Raw genomic sequence first — 21,897 nt, 5'->3', positions numbered from 1 at the left:
ACAAAAAAATTGAAGTGGTAGACAGAGCCAAGGTATTGCATGGTTCTCGGACCCAAACCTATGGTAAAACTACACACACCATTATACCTGGGTACTAGACAGAGCCAGGTATTGCATGGTCCTCGGACTCAAATTTATGGGAAACTAGATACTTACAGGGAAAATAGAAGTGGTAGACAAAACCAAGGTATTGCATGGTCCTCGGACTCAAGCCTATGGTAAAACTACACACACCATTATATCTAATACTTACAAAAAAAAATTGAAGTGGTAGACAGAGCCAGGTATTGCATGGTCCTCGGACCCAAACCTATGGTAAAACTACACACACCATTATACCTGGGTACTAGACAGAGCCAAGGTATTGCATGGTCCTCGGACCCAAACCTATGGGAAACTAGATACTTACAGGGAAAATAGAAGTGGTAGACAGAACCAAGGTATTGCATGGTCCTCGGACTCAAGCCTATGGTAAAACTACAAACACCATTATATCTAATACTTACAAAAAAAATTGAAGTGGTAGACAGAGCCAAGGTATTGCATGGTCCTCGGACCCAAACCTGTGGTAAAACTACACACACCATTATACCTGGGTACTAGACAGAGCCAAGGTATTGCATGGTCCTCGACCCAAACCTATGGGGAAACTAGATACTTACAGGGAAAATAGAAGTGGTAGACAGAACCAAGGTATTGCATAGTCCTCGGACTCAAGCCTATGGTAAAACTACACACACCATTATATCTAATACTTACAAAAAAAATTGAAGTGGTAGACAGAGCCAAGGTATTGCATGGTCCTCGGACCCAAACCTATGGTAAAACTACACACACCATTATACCTGGGTACTAGACGGAGCCAAGGTATTGCATGGTTCTCGGACCCAAACCTATGGGAAACTAGATACTTACAGGGAAAATAGAAGTGGTAGACAGAACCAAGGTATTGCATGGTCCTCGGACTCAAGCCTATGGTAAAACTACACACCCATTATATCTAATACTTACAAAAAAAATTGAAGTGGTAGACAGAGCCAAGGTATTGCATGGTCCTCGGAACCAAACCTATGGTAAAACTACACACACCATTATACTTGGGTACTAGACAGAGCCAAGGTATTGCATGGTCCTCGGACCCAAACCTATGGGAAACTAGATACTTACAGGGAAAATAGAAGTGGTAGACAGAACCAAGGTATTGCATGGTCCTCGGACTCAAGCCTATGGTAAAACTACACACACCATTATATCTAATACTTACAAAAAAATTGAAGTGGTAGACAGAGCCAAGGTATTGCATGGTTCTCGGACCCAAACCTATGGTAAAACTACACACACCATTATACCTGGGTACTAGACAGAGCCAAGGTATTGCATGGTCCTCGGACTCAAATTTATGGGAAACTAGATACTTACAGGGAAAATAGAAGTGGTAGACAAAACCAAGGTATTGCATGGTCCTCGGACTCAAGCCTATGGTAAAACTACACACACCATTATATCTAATACTTACAAAAAAAATTGAAGTGGTAGACAGAGCCAAGGTATTGCATGGTCCTCGGACCCAAACCTATGGTAAAACTACACACACCATTATACCTGGGTACTAGACAGAGCCAAGGTATTGCATGGTCCTCGGACCCAAACCTATGGGAAACTAGATACTTACAGGGAAAATAGAAGTGGTAGACAGAACCAAGGTATTGCATGGTCCTCGGACTCAAGCCTATGGTAAAACTACACACACCATTATATCTAATACTTACAAAAAAAATTGAAGTGGTAGACAGAGCCAAGGTATTGCATGGTCCTCGGACCCAAACCTGTGGTAAAACTACACACACCATTATACCTGGGTACTAGACAGAGCCAAGGTATTGCATGGTCCTCGGACCCAAACCTATGGGGAAACTAGATACTTACAGGGAAAATTGAAGTAGTAGACAGAGCCAAGGTATTGCATGGTCCTCGGACCCAAGCCTATGGTAAAACTACTACACACACATTATATCAAATACTTATAGAAAAATAGAAGTACGGGCATAACCAGAGTGTTGCATGGTCCTCGGACTCAAACTCATAGAGAAAATAACTATCTAGAGAAAACAAAGCGTTACTTAGAATCAAGCTATTCTACGATCTTTAGATTTATATTCGAAGGATAACAGATAGTTTCGCGAGGCGAACTCCAAAATAGAATACGAATGTTGGGCAGAATACAATAGTAAAATAAACAAAAGAAAAGAAAATATCATTGGTTGGAAGCGAAGTATTAAGTATTCAATTCAAAAAGAAAGTATATAAATCCCTTACAATGCCACTGAGGCAAGAAACAAAATGAGATAAAAGAGAAGATAAACAAATTCATCCTACGCCGTATACTAGTCTCCTCAATTCAATGAGCAAATTAAGTGAATAGGTAAATCAAAAGGTCTGGGCCAAGGCCTAAGGGCTTGATTTCAAAAGGTCCGCCGGAGGACTTGCCATGTCTTGTGGCATTCCCTGACCCTCGGTTGCAACTTCCCCCAACACTCTTTGGGGCTCAACCTCCTCGGATGGTTGATCAGTTAACGGCACATCCTCAGCGGTCATATCCTGACTTTCAACCGATGGTACTGAGGATCCCTCCTCAGGAGCAGCAGGTGCAATCTCGCGAATGGCAATAGGGTAATATACCCTGTCCTCCCTTCTAAGCTCAGATGAGGCATCAACCCCTGCTTGGTTGAGGGCTTCATGCCAGGTTTGAGAGCAATAATGCCTGCACACTGCAGGAACTTAAGCCCGAAGGATGGCTTCAGTCTTAGCCACCCCTTCTGTGAAAGCATCTTCCTCTGCCTTTTCCACAGAGCGCTCAGCGTCTGTTTTCACAAAAACCGCCTCGTCTCTGGCTCTCACAGCCTCGTCTCTTGCATACTCGGCAACACTTTTTCATGGATTGCCTTGGTCAAATTTCCCTTCATATAGGTAATGTCCTCTTTGGCCTTTTGTAATTGACCCTCAACATCTTGCAAGCGGTTAGTTTGATCCTCAGCTTGCTTCCTGACCACGGCTAGGTCAGAGACAGCAGTATCCCTGGCCTTCGCCATTTCTGCCAGATCCTCGGTCGCCTTTTTCAGGTCGGCCTCAGATCTCTTAAGAGTATTGGCCGCCTCCAGGAACTTATCGCGCTCTTGCGCTAAGGCATGGCTATGGTCATCAACCTCTTCGCCCAACTTGAAAAGGGCCTGGATAGCCTGCCAGTAAAAACAAGCAACTCTGTAAAGAGAAAGAAAAATACTAAGCGACAAAATTTTTAGTAAAATGAATAGGTGCCAAGGGACCTACCATGCCTAGATATTTCTTAAGGTCGAGGACAACCTCTACCCCACTCATTTTCTCTAACTCGGCCATATCAGTGGGAAGAAGAAGAGATTTCTCTAGGGCCTCGGCCACGAGAGCCCCTCGTCTCCTTGAGACTCTCGTATTGACGCGTTATCCATTAGGGGCTGATCATAGAGCATGGCAGCAGGCAGCCATGCTTGAGCCTGGGGCTGCTGGGTGGCCTTCTTGCTCTTCCTTTGATCACCAAGCTTCAATTGCTTTGGAGGCCTGCGAGTCCTACCCTCCTCGGGCGAAGAATGAGATTTACTCCCATCCATTGGCTCCTTACCCTTAGAAAGTCTTTTCCTTTTCGGGTCAGGAGACTCAGTAGGAGGGGCTGTTACTGTAGGAACGGAAGACGACCTGGTTTGCATGGTTGGGATCCGGGGCTGAGGTGCTGGGGGCTGGGGCTGCGACTCCCCTGGTACATCCTTCTTGGAACCGCCCTCAAGCAGGTCAAGAAGATTGGTCTGGGGCTGTCTTTTTAAATCCATCTCAGCCTGAGTACCAACTTTTAAGGACTGAAGATCGGTTTCGGACAAGTGAGGGTCTCCTAGGTCACCGGGAGGATCCTCGGACTGATCAACTAAGTCAAACACACTATATTCGTCCTCGGAGGAACTCAATTCAACCACCTCCCTTGCTTTCTTAGATGGTCCTTTCTCGGCCACCGTTACTTGCCGGGATGAAGAGGGACCTGATAGCGGAATACCTTCAGGTATGTAAGACCCCTCAGTAAAAGCAAAACCGCTCTCCACCACGGTAATCTGCGTAAGCCGAGGGTCACGAGCTCTAATTACGTGCTGCGGAACTGGGAATGACGTCTGAGCTGGGTCGCATCCGAGGATTTTATGAGTAGCTCTGACTTGGTTATCAGGTTCGTTCAAGAAAAGTTCCGACCTGAGAACGGTTTCCAAATCCGCCTTATTAACCAGGTGGAAATGACGTGCAAAGGCGTGTGGATCTGCGAAAAGAAAAGCGAAATTCCTATGGTTAATCAACCAAATCGAGTATGTAGGTATAAAACTTGAAAATGTTGAGACCTAGATTATCTTGTATTTCGGATGCCCTACCTGGCTCCCCCTCTACGGTTGGGCAATGAAAGCCGTCGTGCCACTCTCCCGACACTATGAGGAAATCTTGGTTCAACCCCTTATTGGAATCAGGAAGACACTGGATAAGACGAACCCTATCGTCCTTGTCTTCATATAATATGTCTTACCCCTCAGGTGATGAAGGTTGTAACACCAATTCACATCATGTGAGTCAGTCTCAGCCCCATTTTCTCATTCAGGGTATCTACACACCCTAATATCCTAAATACGTTCACAGCACACTGAGTAGGAGCCAGGCGGAAATGCCTAAGGTAATTGAGGGTCACCGGCCTCATAGGGATTCTCATCCCTCCTTCTACAAAAGCGACTATTGGGATCACGACCTCACCCTCTCTCCTCCTAAGGTACCACTCTCCCTCTTCGCAGTACTTCAAATTCACATTATTGGGTATTCCATAGTCAACAATGAATTTGTTCATCATCTCATCGGACTCGACCAACTTCTTAAACTTACCCATTCCCCAAAGACAACTAAAAGTTCTAAAAGAGAAAAGGAAGAATGAAATCAAGGAAATTTGGGGTCACTAGAAAAAGAAGACTTACAGAAGTATGACGATACCCTTCAGATAGTATGCAAGTCGAACCAGATTCAAACTATATGCATCAATAATTATAAGCGCGAAAATGATGAAACCAGGCGATTCAAACAGGTATTTATACTCTCCCTTAAGTTCCCCAAATGAAACCGCTTGCTCATAAAAGCAAAAGATCATGCCGTTGAAAGTGGGAAACGTGGTGCCGCCAAAATTTAATGTGGGCACCCATTAAGTCTTGAAACGCTAAAAACGCGCATCGGGCAGTCAAAAAGCCGCCAGCATCAGTATAAACCGAAGTGGGGCAATTCGTCCAATGGACCCGCATGTATCAAAACCCTCCTCCCCGTTCGAGGGAACGTGCAGCAGAGTTTTGAGGGGCTATTTGTGGGGCCCATGGGCCTGGTAGCCTCGGCCCATCATGTAGCAGGCCCAAAGCCCATGCCGAGGAGCACAAGCTATTTTGGACTAAAGGGGGGGAAACCTATTTTCCCAATCCACGCCGAGGACTACCTTATCCTCGGCCTGACAAAAGTAATTTTGAGGAGAGGCTAACCCCAAAGTAAGCTGTCACTCTCGTATTTAATGCACTCAACTAACCCCCCTGGCCGCATTAATGGGGAGGTAACCCCTTGGCAGGATAACGTTGATCAGAGTGAACCACTTGAGTACTGATAAGGCCTTTGATGAGATGGACGGCCAGAAGAAAGGCAAATAGATGATCAACAGATGGAAGCAGGAGATAGGAAGATGAAAACTATAAAAGAAAAGCTAGTAAAGCAAAAAAAATGGGGGGGAGAAAAAAAGAATAATAAGGCCTCCTCGGCCACAGGCCGAGGAGCATCCCCCCTATTTGTAAAGAAACTCTTAGCATTTTTTATAAGAAAAGTTCATGCATGGTGATCGACGGCCAGCGCCTAAATCTGTCAACCCATTCTCTATAAATTTATTGTTGGGCTTATTGGGCTGAAAACCCATCACTCAGGGTCAATCCAGATTGAGTCCCTACAATAGCATATAAAAATATAATATTATTCTATTAAATAGCATGATTTGGATAATTTGGTATTTATTGTAATTTGGTATTTATTCTATTACACATCATGATTTTTTATAGTGCTCAATTTAGATGTTAACTATGAGACTTTACTAATTTTTGTTTATTTTTCAATCCTTTGTAGTGGAAAAAGTACTCTTAATAGTTGTATTAAAAGTATTCTATAAGGCCATTTATTTAGAGAACAGGAAAGGTTAGCCAATCGAAAATAATCAGATGGGTGACAAATTTTAGCTTTTGCAATTTTACTTTAATTGTTATTATTATTTTATAACAATGCATATATAGAAATTTAATTCTTAAATTTTGCTAATATTTGTTTATTTGATAATATGTTTTGGGTAGATGAAATTACAATTTCTGCAAAAAAAAAATAATAATAATAAAATAAAATAACCTTAATAGATTATCAACAACAAATTGTTTTTCCTAATTGGTCGATTAATCATTGTTAAGTTTATTAATGTTCTTAGTTACGTTTTTCGGTGTTTTGGATTGTAGGCAAAAAAACTAAGGTTTGAGAAAGTTTGTTTAAAATTAAAGAATAATTTCCAAATTTTATATTCTTTTTAATAATTCACAAACTGGTATAAATAAATTTTATTAAAAAATGAATTTTTTCGTTAACTTGCTTTTTGAATTTTTGAGAAAAATTGTATTATTTTCATTTTGGTATGACAAAATTTATATTTATAATTTATGATTGTTCTTATATTACATTTATGATTGTTCCTATAATAAATAAGAATATGATTATGATATACCTTACTCTTTATTAAATTAGTTTAAATTGTAAAAAAAAAATAATAATAATATTACTTATCCCAAAAAAAAAAAAAAGTTAGATGTTGATATTGATTTTGCTGCTTTATATAGATACTGAAAACAGTGTTGACTGTGTTGATAACTCTGTAGTTGACATCAAATGCTCTAATTTAGTTGATGTTACTATTGAAAAGTCTTTTTATGGTTCATAAGATAATGAATCTTCTGAGTGCTTCAAATGCCCTTTAGAGAAGGTAATTCCTTCATTCGTTTGGCGTAAAGTGTCTATAAAGATGTGGTTTGTTGTGGTTTCTCACAACTCCAATATGTAAATGATCTTAAAACTTTCAGTACTATCAAGTTTGCAACACAGCGGTTCACCAAGTAATATTGCTACAATAATTTGATACTTTTTAGCTACTCGTTTTATTTTAGAGACTGTGACAACTAAAACAAGTTAGTATTTTAAGTTGCTGCCTCCTTTAAGTCCTTAGCAAACATTGATCAAATGTTATTGCTTATAATTAATATTTTTGGTCCCTTTTGTAGTAAAGCCAAAATTTTTCCAGGAAGTAATTTCGTTAAATTATTAGTAGATTATTCTACTAGAGCTCAAATTACCACTTAAAAGTCTAACAATTTTTAATATACTTTTAGGCTTTTATTTATGACCTTCACAATGAGTTGCACTCATGATTTGCATACTGCAGAGAATGATGAAGCCGGTGATGTACTACACTGTATTACTTTTGAAATGCTGTGTGCTTAATGGCACTTTGCATGCTTCTCCCATGGAGTTTAAGTTGAACCATTGCTATGTTCCTGCTACTTGTGTACAAGTCTATCATATCGGATTGCTGCATTATTCAAGAGCTACTGTTGCATTAAGGCAGCATCAATCAAGTATTACTGTTGTATTTAGTGATGAAATACTCATTGACTACTGTAATAATTAATCAGTAGTTGAAATTTACAAGAGATGTGAAATGATTCCTTTTTCTTTTTCTTTTTCTTTTTTCTTTCTACACATTGTATAATACATTTGATTAATCAAATTTATAATTATTCTCTTTTTTTCATTTTTCTTTTTCTTATTATTTCTTCCTTCTCTCCGATTAAGTTACTTTTTTAGGAAAACATTTAAAGAATATAAGTTGCTTTGTAAGGAATACATTTAAAGATAAAACATAACAAATAAATAAAATAAAAAATTCCCGCACATTGTGCGGGTTAAAAGCTAGTCAATATAAAAGCAGAGACCTCATGTGGGAAAACATGTAGTTCTGCTAAGTGGTACATTCTATGCAAAGAGAATTGAAATATTCTTAAGCGCCACATCAGAGATAAGAACAAATTAAATACTGACTTTTTGTTTTATTTGGTTCAATATTTCAAGACTTTTCTAATTACCAAATAAATATTTTTTGTATCATTTGGTTCAATGTTTCAAGATTTTTCATTCCTCATACATACACACAAAATTCTTTGCATTTTAATTCACTATTTTCACCTCTTACACTTCTACCCCTTTATATATATATATATACACACACACACACACCTACCTATAGCCCTTCATGTCATCACATGTCAAATACACATAGACCAAAAATAATGTCATTTACCTTCAATCTTTCAACAACAGCTACCTAGCTCTAACATTGTTGTCTCATCTAATTCTAACCCATATGACTTGGCTACAATCAAGGAAGTGGTGCTTGCATTTTATATCAAATAACAATGACAATTACAATTTTGATGTTAAGGTTGAATGCTGTAGATTTATGGGTTTTGTAAATGATATGATTGATTGTGGGTGTTTGGGATATGTATTTTGTTTTAAAATTAAGGAGAAAAAGAAAGATGTATTCTCTATATATATCGATTTCTATTTTATAATATTTCTCCAAAGTTTTTTTTTTAAATTTCTCATTACTTCAATTAAATAATTATAAAGTATATGTGTGTGCAATTTATAATTGTTACTTTTTATAAAGAACTCATTTCTAATAAAATTCTATAACAATTATGATATAATACATATATAACATATTCTTCAAAACTATCTTACATAACATATAACAACATTATTTGTGCGTCGCACAGGTAACCTGCTAGTTAAATTAAGTGTAAGGGATTTGACCAAGAAGTATATTCAAACATGATTAAGAGCACCAAGTCCTGTGTTATTTGGGAGATTTTCTGTTAATGCATATTTGAGATTCAAGTATTATCTTGGGAGTGTACTTTGTCTTGAGAAAAGTCTAGATGATTTAATCTTTCTGGAGATTGTTGGATTATTGAGTGATTGGCTCAATGACTAAATATGTTCAATTGGGAGATCTCATTTTGAAATTCAAATTTCTAGGATTAAAATTTTGGAGCATTACAGTTTGGCTCTGCAAATCATTGCCAAGATGTCAAATACAGGGAAAAGGGTGCACATTTTGAGGGCTGATGAGAACTTGCTTGATGCTTATTTGAAGCATCATTTTTAAACCAGTCTCAGCCCTCATGGGTCAAACTTTGATGGTCATAATTCTGTAATTGGAGCAACAAATTGAGCTGACATACACCATGTATTTAGAATGTATTTGAGTAACTATAAAGAGAGTAATTGGTTTTCCAAAGTTCGTACAATGAAGCGCCTTGATGATGTTGACCTTCGGAAGGTAGCGAAGGAAACTCGTCCATGCTGGTGTTGACCTTCAGCTTGCACTGAAGCTGCATTACAAATGCATTTGGGAGAAGATAGGTTTGAAAGACTACAAAGATGAAAACATTAATGCTGAGATTCCCATTTCTAACGTCAATATGGCGAGAACTTGAATGCTACGCTCTTGGGACAAGTAATGCATCTGTTTTTTTGTGACAAAATGGCTGGAAGACAATGGTGGGCTTAAGATTGTTAAAAGGGAAGCATCAAGAAATGGTTCAATATGCAATGGTACTTCCTACAAAGTAGGAGAAATATGGTTGGTCACCTTCAAGATAAGTTCTTTGGTACCATACTTCTGGAAAAACTCTTCTTACGCACGCAAATGTTAATGCTTGTCAATAAATTTCATTAGCATCAGCAGTCTTAGCTACTCACATGTTCAAAGAGATAAGAGGACAATGTTAGAGATGTCTTTGACATAGTCCGTCAACCAGCATCATATCCTTTTTCTTAATGAACTGAACTCCATTGCCAATTGAGAGTGAAAACAGAATGGAGAAGCTAGTGTGCTGCAGTCAAAATTCTGAGCCAGCAGCAAACTAAAATGGATTAATTACCATTCAACAGGCCCCTAATCGATTATTTTACCTTCCTTTACCAGATGATAGGCCACGGATACAAGTTTTCATTACTTTTTACTATGATTGTCCTAATCAAAAACATTGATCTTGCAGCCTTTGCCAAGCATACAGGGAGCTGAATCAAAGCAAACGTTCCTGCATGCATTCAAGACGATTGAAGAATATTTAAGTCATGGAAGAGATGCCAAAGGACCCTTATTTGAAAAATAAAAATTAGAACAAAAGCTTTCAACAAAAAGCAGAAGCTTCATCTTAGAGTTGGATAGATCTGGTTTCTATTTTCTGTTAGCTCATCACATTTTTTGACAGTTACACTCCATTTGTTTAGGTGGAAAATGCTTTCCGTATTTTCTTGTAATTTGTACAACAGAAAACACCAGTCAGCGAAAAAACGTTTTAAGTGATCAACTGAAAACAAGCCCAATAAATGGAAAACCATTTTCCACTTTCAAGAGTAAAACATGTTTTCCAAAACATCACATACTCAACAAACTTTCCACAATTTAATTGATTGTTAACTTTTTTTTCCAAATGACATCTATGCTCAAAACAATAAATTTACCACTTAGTTTTGTGCAGATACAAATTCAGACTTGGTTTTCCCATTTGAGGCTCCAAGTGGCCAAAACCAAATCCTACTTGGGGTATGTTTTCATGAGTGAAGGTTTCTATTCATATTTTTATTTGGAATTAACAAGAAATATTAATGATTTTTTATGTAAGTCAAATAATAGAACAATAAAATTTCTATCTTCATTTACAGTCATTGTGCAAAAAAAATACCAAGTAATGTTAGTATGCAGGAGAATGCTTACCTACTATAGTTTTTCTATGCACCTTAAAGAATATCAAACATATTATTCCCCCCTTATAGATACAATTAGGTTAAAATTCAATTCAACAAACTTAAATGGTATTAATATAACTTAGTAAGGTTGGGGCAAGATTTCAAACCACAAAAAAATGGTCGTAAAGCTAAATATAAAGATTAATTGTCTGTCACAAAACCAAACTGAACCATCAAAACTAAATTAAGACGGGCTAGCTTTTGGGTTGAGTATGTGTTGATCAAGTATGTTACGATTAGAGAGTTGTAGTTAGTGATTTAGTCACTAGATTGGTGAATTGTGCTGTGGTAATTCGGAATTTTATTTTATTTATTATTACTTCTAAGAGCAATCACATTATAAATATATGTGATCCCTTGATGTTAGTGGCTCATGAATAACACCTAGCTGGTGGTCAAGTCTTCAAATCGGCTTAACTTAACTGTTTCTTCCCTCAAGTGGCAAAACAAAGAATCAAACAAAAATCTGCATCAGCATTGCCACAAATAAGTTTTAAAACATGCTATCTAGATTATCACTTCTTTTTTTCTTTTGATAAAAGCTATCTAGATTATCTCAACCACTGAAAATTTAAAGTTGAAACTGATTAGTTATGGACATATATTAATACAAAAGACTTAATTCTTAAAACATTTCTATCTAGGAAGACTCCTAAATATTCCAATGTTGTAAACTGGGTTTTGACTATGGAAACTTCTACTGTACTAAATTGTCAATGATGTTGATGGCCTAGTAAGCCTAAATGCACACGAGAAAAATGAGATGACCAGACAACTTAAAACAAGAGGCACAAACCATGAAGTCCACTTTAAACTAATGCAAGAGTTAGGGAAACATTTTGTCAAACATATGGTGTGTCTATTCCAAAATGGGATTGAAAATATGTATCGTAATATGAATCCGCCAAAAAAACTTCACTGGCGACGGTCCTCACGAGGCGAGGGAGCTTGACTAGTTTTTGTGTGTTTGGTTTTCCTGCTTTGGGAGAGTGACCGGGCTGAAGGGGAAAGGGGAAATGGGAAATGAGAAAAGAGAAGCTGGGATGGGGATGAGTACACTAGGCGCGGGTAACAAAACAGAACCCTCTGGGTATGTGACAGAGCTGGGGCCCATGAACAGTGATGAAAAAGTTTGAGTTATGTTATTGTTCTGATAAGCCAAACGGGTATTAAATTAGAGTGATGAGTAATGAGTGATGAAAAATGAGTGATGAGTGATGGGTGATGAGTGATGAAAATTGAGTAACGAAAATTGAGTTACCAAAAAAAATTTGCCAAACAACCTCTAAATATTCTAATGTACAATTGTCCAAGCCTTTTTTTATGAGTTTTGATAATAAATGCTTTGAGGAGAATTGAGAAACCCAAGGGGAGAAAAAACGGAGTTTGTAAGAATTGAGAGACCAAAGAAAATAATAATTTGCAAGAATTGAAAAGTCAAAAAAAGAAATAAAGAAAAAAAAAAAAAAAGAATTCTGTGTGTTCCACGGAAAGAGAAAAGGAGAAAGATTAAACAATATTATATAAACTTACCACATCAGCACATCATAAAATATCAAGGAGTATTACATAGCATAGGAATAAAAATATCGCAATAAACTATTTAAAAACATCAGGATTCCCATCCCAGTAACTTTAGGCAAGGGAAAAGTTTGTCTCTTTTCCCACATTTTCTCAGCAAGTACAAAGACCATAAACTCCATCAGTAATAAAAGGCAATATAAAGACAAAACCAATCCAAAAACTGAAAAACACATACTTGTGAATTGTTTGTGGTTAATCATATTTGACCGTTTGGCATGGCGGTTTCCAAGGACAATTCTTCAGCAGATGTGGAGCTCTCTGTAGCTGTTTCCCACACCGTATCAATTGGAGAAGCGTCTCCCGAAGAAGCATTACAAGTATATTCATCAACACAATAGTTACAGTCAGCAGCAGCAGCAGTAGCAGCATCTGCGCTATCTTGTAGCTCCAGTGCATGTTCAAGGCATACCTGCACTTCACCCATGGCGGGTCGACGTTCGCCTCGATTTCGTACACAAGAAGTGGCAATATCAACGTATACCATAAAACACTCTGGAGCTATCCTCCCCATCAGATATGGATCAATTATCTCATTGATGCTCCCTTCTCGTTTGCATTTTAGGGCCCACCTAACCAGATCCATCTGTTCTACTTTTTCATACGGTTTCCTTCCAGAGAGTAGTTCTAGCAGTAGCACACCAAAAGAGTAGACGTCGGATTTATCAGTCACCTCCCCATGCATGGCAAACTCAGGAGCAATGTAACCGTAAGTACCAGCAATTCTATCAGTTTCGATCCTAATTAAAGCCTTTGACAAACTCGGGGGACCCATCTTGGACAGCCCGAAATCTGACCACTTGGCCTCCCATTTCTCGTCCAACAGAATATTGCTCGGCTTCACACCACAGTGAAAGATAGTATGCTTCAGCCCAGTGTGAAGGTAGTGCAGCCCACGCGCCACTCCAATGCAAATCTGTAGTCTTCGTTTCCACGGGACCGGATCGGGGTTAGTGCCATAGAGGTGTCTCTCGAGGACACCATTGACCATTAACTCGTAGACAAGGAACGCATGTCGTTCACCCTCAAGACAATATCCGATGAAAGGGACGAAGTTAGGGTGGCGTAGCTGGCAAGCAAACACCACCTCCGTCATAAACTCGTGAAAACCCTGCCTTGAGTGGATGATATCCACATGCTTTATTGCAACGCTTATGGTACGGTCATCAATAAACCCCTTGTACACGTTCCCGAAACGCCCCCGACCAATGATTAAATTTTTGTCGAAGTTATTGGTAGCTCTGTTGATCTCAGCGCGTGAAAATCGACGGCATGGAAGAACTAAATGAGGTTGGTTTAACCTTCTCTCCCCGGACTTCCTTAATAACTTTGATATAAGCTCTGAAATGCCTTTCATACCAACCAGTTCTTGAAATGATGCAGAAAGGAGAGTTTTTTTTTTTTTTTTTTATGGGTTGGGTGAGCAGATAAGGGTAGGTAGGCAGCTCCTGCTGTATGAGAAACTACACCCGAAACGTTTCTCCTCTGTCACAAGTTGAGGGACTCATTAGTCCCGCACATAGCTGGTGAGACCCACAGCTGATGGGTCCCATCAATTTGTGATAGGAGAGAAACATTCACCCGAAAGAGAGTGTAATTTCTCCTGCTGTATACCACTATTCCTTAAATACGAGTGGGTGGGCTGGTGGTTCCTTCAATTAGTTGACTTTTCTTCAATCTATTTCTTCAATCTACCATGGTGTATATATTGCGTTTTGTAACTCATTATCTGATATTTCAATATTTTTTCAGATCATTTAAACTATATAGTTTTATAGGCCTAAGATAACGCTAAGCCCATATCATTTTTTCCTTGAAGTAAACTATAATTGAGTTTTCAAATACACTTTTTTTTTTTTTTTTTAACATTATTGAGATTCAAATATTATTTTGGGAGTGTGCTCTCTACTCTGTCTAGGAAAAAGGTCTAGATGATTTTGGTCATTTTGAAAATTGTTGGATTATTAAGTGATTGGCTCAATGACTAAATATATTCATTTAGGAGACCTCATTCTACAATTTAAATTTCTGGGAATAAAAAATTGGAGTGTTACATTTAGGCTTTGCAAATCATTTCTCTAGTGTCAAATTAGGGGAGAGAGGTGCATATTTTACCTACATGATTGGAGGGCTTACTAAGAACTCGTAGACAAGGAACCCATATCGTTTAGTGAGACAATATCCGATAAAAGGGAGGAGGTTAGGGTGGCGTACCTGGCAAACCAGCACCAGCTCCTTCATAAAATCGTGAAAACCCTCCCTTGAATCGATATTCACACGCCTTATTGCAACGCTGAAGGCAGGGTCATCAATAAACCCGTTGTATGCTTTCCAGTCACCCCAGCAACCAATTACTAAATTATCATCGAAGTTATTGGTAGCTGTCTTGATCTCAGTCAGTGAAAATCGACGGCATGGAAGAGCTGAATAAGATCGGTTTGTTTCGTCTAACCTTCTCTTCCCGGACGTCCTTAATATCTTTGATATACACTCTGAAATGCCTTTCATACCAACCAGCTTGAAATGATGCAGTAAGGAGCGGCCCCTTACCCCGGCGATGACGGAAAAGTCCCCTCTCAAAATTAGACAAACTGACCAAGTGGATTTTTTTTTTTTTTTTTTTTCGTATACAACATAGATTATAGAGAACCCTCAGTGTACTAAATACGAATGGGTGGGCTGTTGGATACTTCAATTACTTTAATTCTTTTTTTTTTTTATTTTTTTTTTTTTTTTTTTTTTCGTATACAACATAGATTATAGAGAACCCTCAGTGTACTAAATACGAATGGGTGGGCTGTTGGATACTTCAATTACTTTAATTCTTTTTTTTTTTTTTTTTTAAGTGTTCAATTACTTTACTTTTCTTCAATATCTCATCCGCCGGTCAATAACATATAGGTTTTACTATTGTGGGAGTCAAAACACTCAAAGGCTAAACAATGACATACGTTATTGATCTACCCAACTAATTTCTAAAAGATGAGGAAAAGATTCACGATGGAAAGATTAGACAGTAATTTAAAAAATAGAAATAAACGGAATCAAGCTTTTATGTATGAAGGAACAATGTTCTCAAGGTACATATGAAGGATTCAAATATAAAGATATACAAGAAAAACTATTTCTCTTGTTCTTGCCTAGACTCTCTCTCTCTATTTTTCTGAACTCCTACTATTGCCCTTCTCCTCCTTTTATAGACATTTTCCCCTCCTCTTCCAGCTGTCCATCTCCCAGTTGGATTTTGGGAAATACTAATCCCATCAGGCTCAACTCTCTACCTTACCATTTCATGATCATGAAGAAAAACTTTTGGAAGTGTTTTCACTGTTCAGACCAGTCATTCAGTATTTAATATGGCTGATATTAGGTAGGAGATCTCATTAATGCGAATGTAACTATTTCATTGGGATCTGCATCTTCTTTGTCGTGTCTCTCAGGAAAAATGTAGAAGATAAGCAGTCCTACATGAGGGTGGAAGTTGCTATCCGAGGTACCTTAGTGACCTTGGGAAGATAGGTTAAAGGGGTTACCTCAATTATGGTTCTAGGGAAGATTGTTATACCAAAATTCCACGGCTATAAGCCCGGATGGTTCCTATTCACCAGAAGGCCATTTCATCTTTATTCATACCTTGGGCTGGGCCAATTCCTCAAATTTACCTTTTGGGTTTTGGTCCTTAGGTCGAGTCAGAATTCACCCCCCACAACTATATAGTTTTATAGGTATAAGATAATGCTAAGCCCTGATCATTTTTACCTTGAAGTAGACTATAATTGAGTTTTCAAGCACACTTTTTTTTATATACATTATTGAGATTCAAATATTATTTTGGAAGTGTACTCCACTTTTGAAAAAGGTATAGATGATTTGGAAGATTACTGGATTATTGAATGATTGACTCAATGACTAAATATATTCAATTAGGAGACCTCATTTTGTGGGGCCAAAATGGCCAAATAACACTATTGGCCATAATATTTTGCGATCTACCACTATTTTGAAAATATTTAGAGATATACCACTATTTTGAAATTCAATTCTTCAAACTCGAGTTTTTTATGTAACTCTAGTTCCAAGAAATCGAGTTCCAAGAACTCGAGTTCCATTAAAAATAGCCACCATGGCACCCAATGAGATGGACTTTTTTAATTTAAAAAAGCCATGTGGAACTCGAGTTCAATAAGCTTGAGTAGCTTATAATGTGTTACTCTGGTTTTATAAACTCGATTACCATAAAACTGAGGTCCACAAGCTCTCTTCTTTCACTTCAATGTGTTACGTCAACGTGTCCCACACACTGTCTTCTTTCACTTCAACATTTCCCACATGCTTGTCTTTCTCAGCTTTCACCTATGTATCCCTTCCTTCACAGCATTACTCTCTCTCTCTCTCTCCCAACACTTCCAATTCCATAGTTCTATAACAAACAAAAACTACTTCCTATCTCTCTCTTCTTTCTTTTTCATTGAAAAAGGTAGCATCATTTTTGACGAGTAGTGTACAAATGGTCATCCACTACATGGACGACCATAAGCACATTCAAGTCAGACATAACTCTCTCATTCAAGCCAGATGCAAGAAACGGTTACAAAGTCATTAACAAATGCTTTCATGAGCCGCCTTATGTCTGTTACAAACATCTTTATTAGTCACTCAACTATTAATCATCCAGCTCAGGCACAACGCCAAGGAGAGATCAACAAACTTTGCAATAACTCATCAGATGGCTATATAAAGGCATAAAGAGCAAGTAAAAGACACAATTTCATGTACACTAAGCTACATTATACATTAGAGATTTACTAATTGAACCATTGGAGGGTCCTTGGCTGGCCTCATCCTGGTGTCTTTCATCTTCACTTTCTTTCATCTTGGCAGGAAGTTTGATTTGTCCATTAAGACTAACAAGGAACATACTGACAAGGTAATTTTGTGTTTTATCAATTTTATTAAAGAATAAGGTAATGTACGTGTAAGGGGGTCTTGGGGCTACCATAGGCTAAACCAACTAGCCTAAGCACTAGGACAAGAAAATACACTGAAAAAACACAACCCAAGAAAGTGAAGATTGATACGTGTGTGTTTGGTTACACACTTTAAAGCCCAAAACGCAAGTTTCCAAGTCCAAAATTCAAAATGCATGTTTGGTAAATTATTGCCATTGTGCATTATCAAAAAGTGGCCTTTTCAAATACGAAGGACTATCACATTTTCATATTGGACCTTCGAGCTACAATGCTGAAAACACAAATATAGATATCATGTTACCGCTGGTCATTTTCAGCATTATCACTAAACTACCCTTATTTTTATTTTGAAATCCCAATTTTACCAAGATCTCTATATAAAGAATAAAAAAAATAAAAACAATAAATACCGTCATTAGGAGAAGAATCTCTCTACACTCTATGCCCCCTCCTCGTCAATTGTAAGAAGCCCAAAAGAAAAATCGCACTGTGCAAGTAGTAATGGTTCTTCTTTCTTTTCATTTCCTCCAACTTCTAACCAACCAAACAGACTACAAAATTCTAAATCAAATGTGCAATGTTCAATTCCAACATAAACCCATAAACCCGCTACTACTACAGGCTTCTTCTTCTTCTTCTTCTACTGTGAGCTTCTTCTTCTCTCACCTTTTTTTTTTTTTTTTTTGGTATAATATATTTCTTTCTTCTTGTCTTTTGGGTGATGAAGAAGAACTTTCTTTTGGGTGAAGAAGAATAACTGAAGAAGAGATAAGATTGTGAGTGGAGGAAAAGAAAAGATATTTGACGGGAATGGAGAAGAAACAAGTGGACGAGAAAAAAGTGAAGGAAAAAATAAATAAATAAAGGTAGTTTGAGTGGGATATGTGTACATCATGTAAGGAAATTTACTAAATAAAAATTTCAATTGTGTTAAAACAAAACAAAATTTCACAATTTTCACAACAGATGAGTGTCAAATCTTTCATATGTCAAAATAAAATTAAATAAATTAATAAAATATTAGACTAGGATTGACCACAACTAAAAAAAAAAAAAAAAAAAGAGTATAGTAAAAATATTGTAACAAAAAATTAAATAAATTAATAAAATATTAGACTAGGATTGACCACAACTAAAAAAAAAAAAAAAAAAAGAGTATAGTAAAAATATTGTAACATTTTATTATATTCCAAAAATTTTTAAATTAGTACTATTTTTCTTTAGAAAAAAAATAGTGCTATTGATAGAATATTTTTATAACAATTTTATAATAAAGCTTACATAGTAAGTTGTTATTAGTTCTCATCTGAACCTACTAGTGACATCAATTTTCTTTTCCTACCATTAACAATTTGTCATATAGACTTTATAGTGAAATTTTTGTGAAAATATTGTGTCTATAACTTGCATTAAGAGAGGTAATTAAAACAAATAATTCTTTATATATATATATATATATGTACAAGGAACGGTCAACAAAAAATCAAACATTTCGACTATTAGTTATTAAAAATACATGCCTACCTTCTGAATTATCTTCTAAATCGCTTCTAAATTGGCTGTTGTTGCAGAGGATGAACAAAGTTTTTTTAATTTTCACTGTTGCAGAAGACGAATAGAGTTCTTTTTTTTTTTTTTGGCTTCCTTTTGGATTTTTTTTTTTCGTATGCTTGTTGGTCTGGAACACGGTATTCTAATCTATGTGTCTATGGAGTTGCAGCGAAGAGGTGGAAGTCAGAGTGAGTCTGAACTTTCAATGGGGAAATATGGCATTTGCGTTCCAGGGTTTGCTTTTCTTTTCCTTTTCTTTTTTTTCTTTTTTTGGATAAGCGGCTTGGTGTTTTTATAGATATATGTTTGATGAAAGTGAGTCTTCCAAAAGCACCATACGGTATTTTAAAGAATAAATTGTCTACATGGTTGTTTTTTAAGTGGTCTTTTTCCTTAACGTGGTAGAACCTCCTTAATTGCAGGAAAATGCTTCTGCTTTTATATATATATATATATATATATATCTTGTTGTCCTTTTTGGTAATTTACAAATCAAATTGCCACTTTTATAAGTGTTAGCCAAACACTCAGCTTTTTCAAAAAGCACTTTTTGATCATTTTTACCAAACACTCTACTTTTTAAAAAAGTCTAATTTCATACCGCACTTTTTAAAACCGCCACATTTTGAAAAAGCACAACTTGAAAAGGTTGAACCTTTGGCTATGTACAAACATGAAGATGATTATGACTACCTGTTCAAACTAGTTTAATTGGTGATGAAACCTTATTTTTAAATAAGGAACTCGAGTTTCAAAAACTTGATTTCCACGTAAATTTTTCAATTAAAAAATGTGAAATCAATAGGTGTCACTGTGGCACATTTTTAAGAAACTCAATTTTTTGGAACTCGAGTTATGTGTAAAATCATGTTTCATGAACTCAACTTACAAAACAGTGGTAAATTGCTAAATATTTCGTAAACAGTGGTAGGTTGTAAAATATTTTGGCCAATAATGGTATTTGGCCCATTTTGAAGTTAAAATTTCTGGGATTAAAAAATTAGAGTGTTACATTTAGGCTTTGCAAGTCATTGCTCTAATGTCACATTACGGGAGAGAAGTGCATATTTTGTCTACATGATTGGAGGTTTATAGCATGAAGCTCCCTGAAGATGAGCCAAGAAAACTCGTGCTTTTTGGGGTTGATATTGCAACTTCCAATGAAGTTGCACTACAAATGCACTGAGGAGAGGATAGATGTGATAAATTATAAAGATGAAAGTGGGATTCTCATATCTGACATCAATATGGTAAGTCATGAGAACTTGAATGCTGCTCTTAGGTGTGGGACAGGTAATGCATCTGCTCTTCGTGACAAAATAACTGAAACTCTAAGAGACAATAGTGGGCTTAAGATTGTTAAGATGGGAGCATCAAGAAAACGTTATTCAACAGTGCCTTCTAAAAAGTAGGGTCACCTTCAGGGCAAGTTCTTTGGTACCATGATAGGGGGAAAAGTCTTCTTAGGCATGCAAACTTCTCTTACAAGAAATATTAATGATTTTTCATGCAAGTTAAATAATAGGAAAAAAAAAATCTATCTTATTTACAGTCATTGTGCAAAAACACACCAAGTTATGTTAGTATATAGGCAGGAGAATGCTTACCTTCTATAGTTGTTTTATGCACCTTAAAGAAGATCAAACATATTATTCCCCACTTATAGATACAATTAGGTTAAATTCAATTCAACAAACTTAAATGGTATTAAGATAACTTAGTAAGGTTTGGACCAAGATTTCCAACAACAAAAAATGGTCACAAAGCTAAATAAAAATATTAATTGTATGTCATAAAAATAAATAAATAAATAAACCAATAAAACTATAAATTAGGACAAACTAGCTTTTGGGTTGAGCATGTGTAGTTCAAGTATTCTACAATTAGAGAATGTAGTTGGTGATTTTGTCACCAGATTAGTGAGTTGTGCTATAGTAATTCAAAATTTTTTTTCCTTACTTTTTACTTTTAAGAGCAATCACATTATCAATTTGATCTCTTGGTCTTATTAGCTCATGAATAACACCAAGCTGGTGTTCAAGTCTTCAAAATTGACTTAGCTTAAATGTTTCTTTCCTGGTGTGGCCAAACAAAGAATCAAATAAATATTTGTAGCATCATCGTTTTACCACAAATATGTTATAAAACATGCTATCTTCTAGTGACTAAATCACTAGATTATCTCAACCATTGAAAATTTAAAGTTGCAACTGATGGCCTAGCAAGCCTAAACGGACAAAGACTCCCGAGGCCATGAAACATTGAACACTTGAAGAAATATCATCAATAGATGTAACGGTTAAATGTATTCATTATTGAAATTAATAAATGAATTGTTCAGCTGACGATTCCATGACGAGTAGATCTAATTTAGCAGGAAGTACAAAAATAAGTAACAAGATTTCGCCTAGACGGATGTAAGTTACAGACAATTAAAAGGTCCCTAAAAGGGGTAAAAGCCAAAAATGGCTAAGTAACAAGATTCCGCCTAGACGGATGTAAGTTACTAACAATCAAAAGATTCCTAAAAAGGGTAAAGGCCAAAAATGGTTAAGTAACAAGATTCCACCTAGACAGATGTAAGTTACTGACGATCAAAAGATCCCTAAAAGGGGTAAAGGCCAAAAATGGCTAAGTAACAAAATTTTGCCTAGACGGATGTGAGTACTGACGATGAAAAGATCCCTAAAAGGGTGTAAGTCACAAAGGCCAAAACGGGCTAAGTAACAAAATTCCGCCTAGACGGATGTAAGTTACTGACGATTAAAAAGTCCCCAAAGGGTGTAAGTTACTGACGATTAAAAGATCCCTAGAC

General features: G+C 36.8%; 1 protein-coding gene across 5 annotated transcripts; it reads right to left on the bottom strand.

Annotated features, from left to right (window-relative positions):
- Nucleotides 1-9,413: 9,413 nt before the first annotated feature.
- Nucleotides 9,414-15,234, bottom strand: LOC112034188 (receptor-like protein kinase FERONIA). 5 transcript variants are annotated; one of them, XM_065779816.1, is made up of 2 exons: nt 12,740-15,234; nt 9,414-10,268 (listed from the first exon to the last, which is right to left on the bottom strand). In XM_065779816.1, the coding sequence occupies exon 1, from the start codon at nt 13,916-13,918 to the stop codon at nt 12,761-12,763; it is 1,158 nt and encodes a 385-aa protein (XP_065635888.1). In that variant the 5' UTR covers nt 13,919-15,234; the 3' UTR covers nt 9,414-10,268; nt 12,740-12,760. The 5 variants fall into 5 exon arrangements, with proteins under 5 accessions (XP_065635888.1, XP_023922755.1, XP_023922754.1 ...); XM_024066987.2 differs by lacking the exon at nt 9,414-10,268 and adding an exon at nt 11,894-11,978 and having other exon boundaries at nt 12,740-15,233; XM_024066986.2 differs by lacking the exon at nt 9,414-10,268 and adding an exon at nt 11,900-12,130.
- Between the last annotated feature and the right edge of the window lie 6,663 nt (nt 15,235-21,897).

The sequence above is a fragment of the Quercus suber genome, unplaced genomic scaffold (genome assembly GCF_002906115.3).
Source record: "Quercus suber isolate HL8 unplaced genomic scaffold, Cork oak 2.0 scaffold_218, whole genome shotgun sequence".
Classification (NCBI taxonomy): Eukaryota; Viridiplantae; Streptophyta; class Magnoliopsida; order Fagales; family Fagaceae; genus Quercus; species Quercus suber.
The sequence above is the reverse complement of the archived record's forward strand: the minus strand, read 5'-3'. Positions and strand labels throughout refer to the sequence as shown.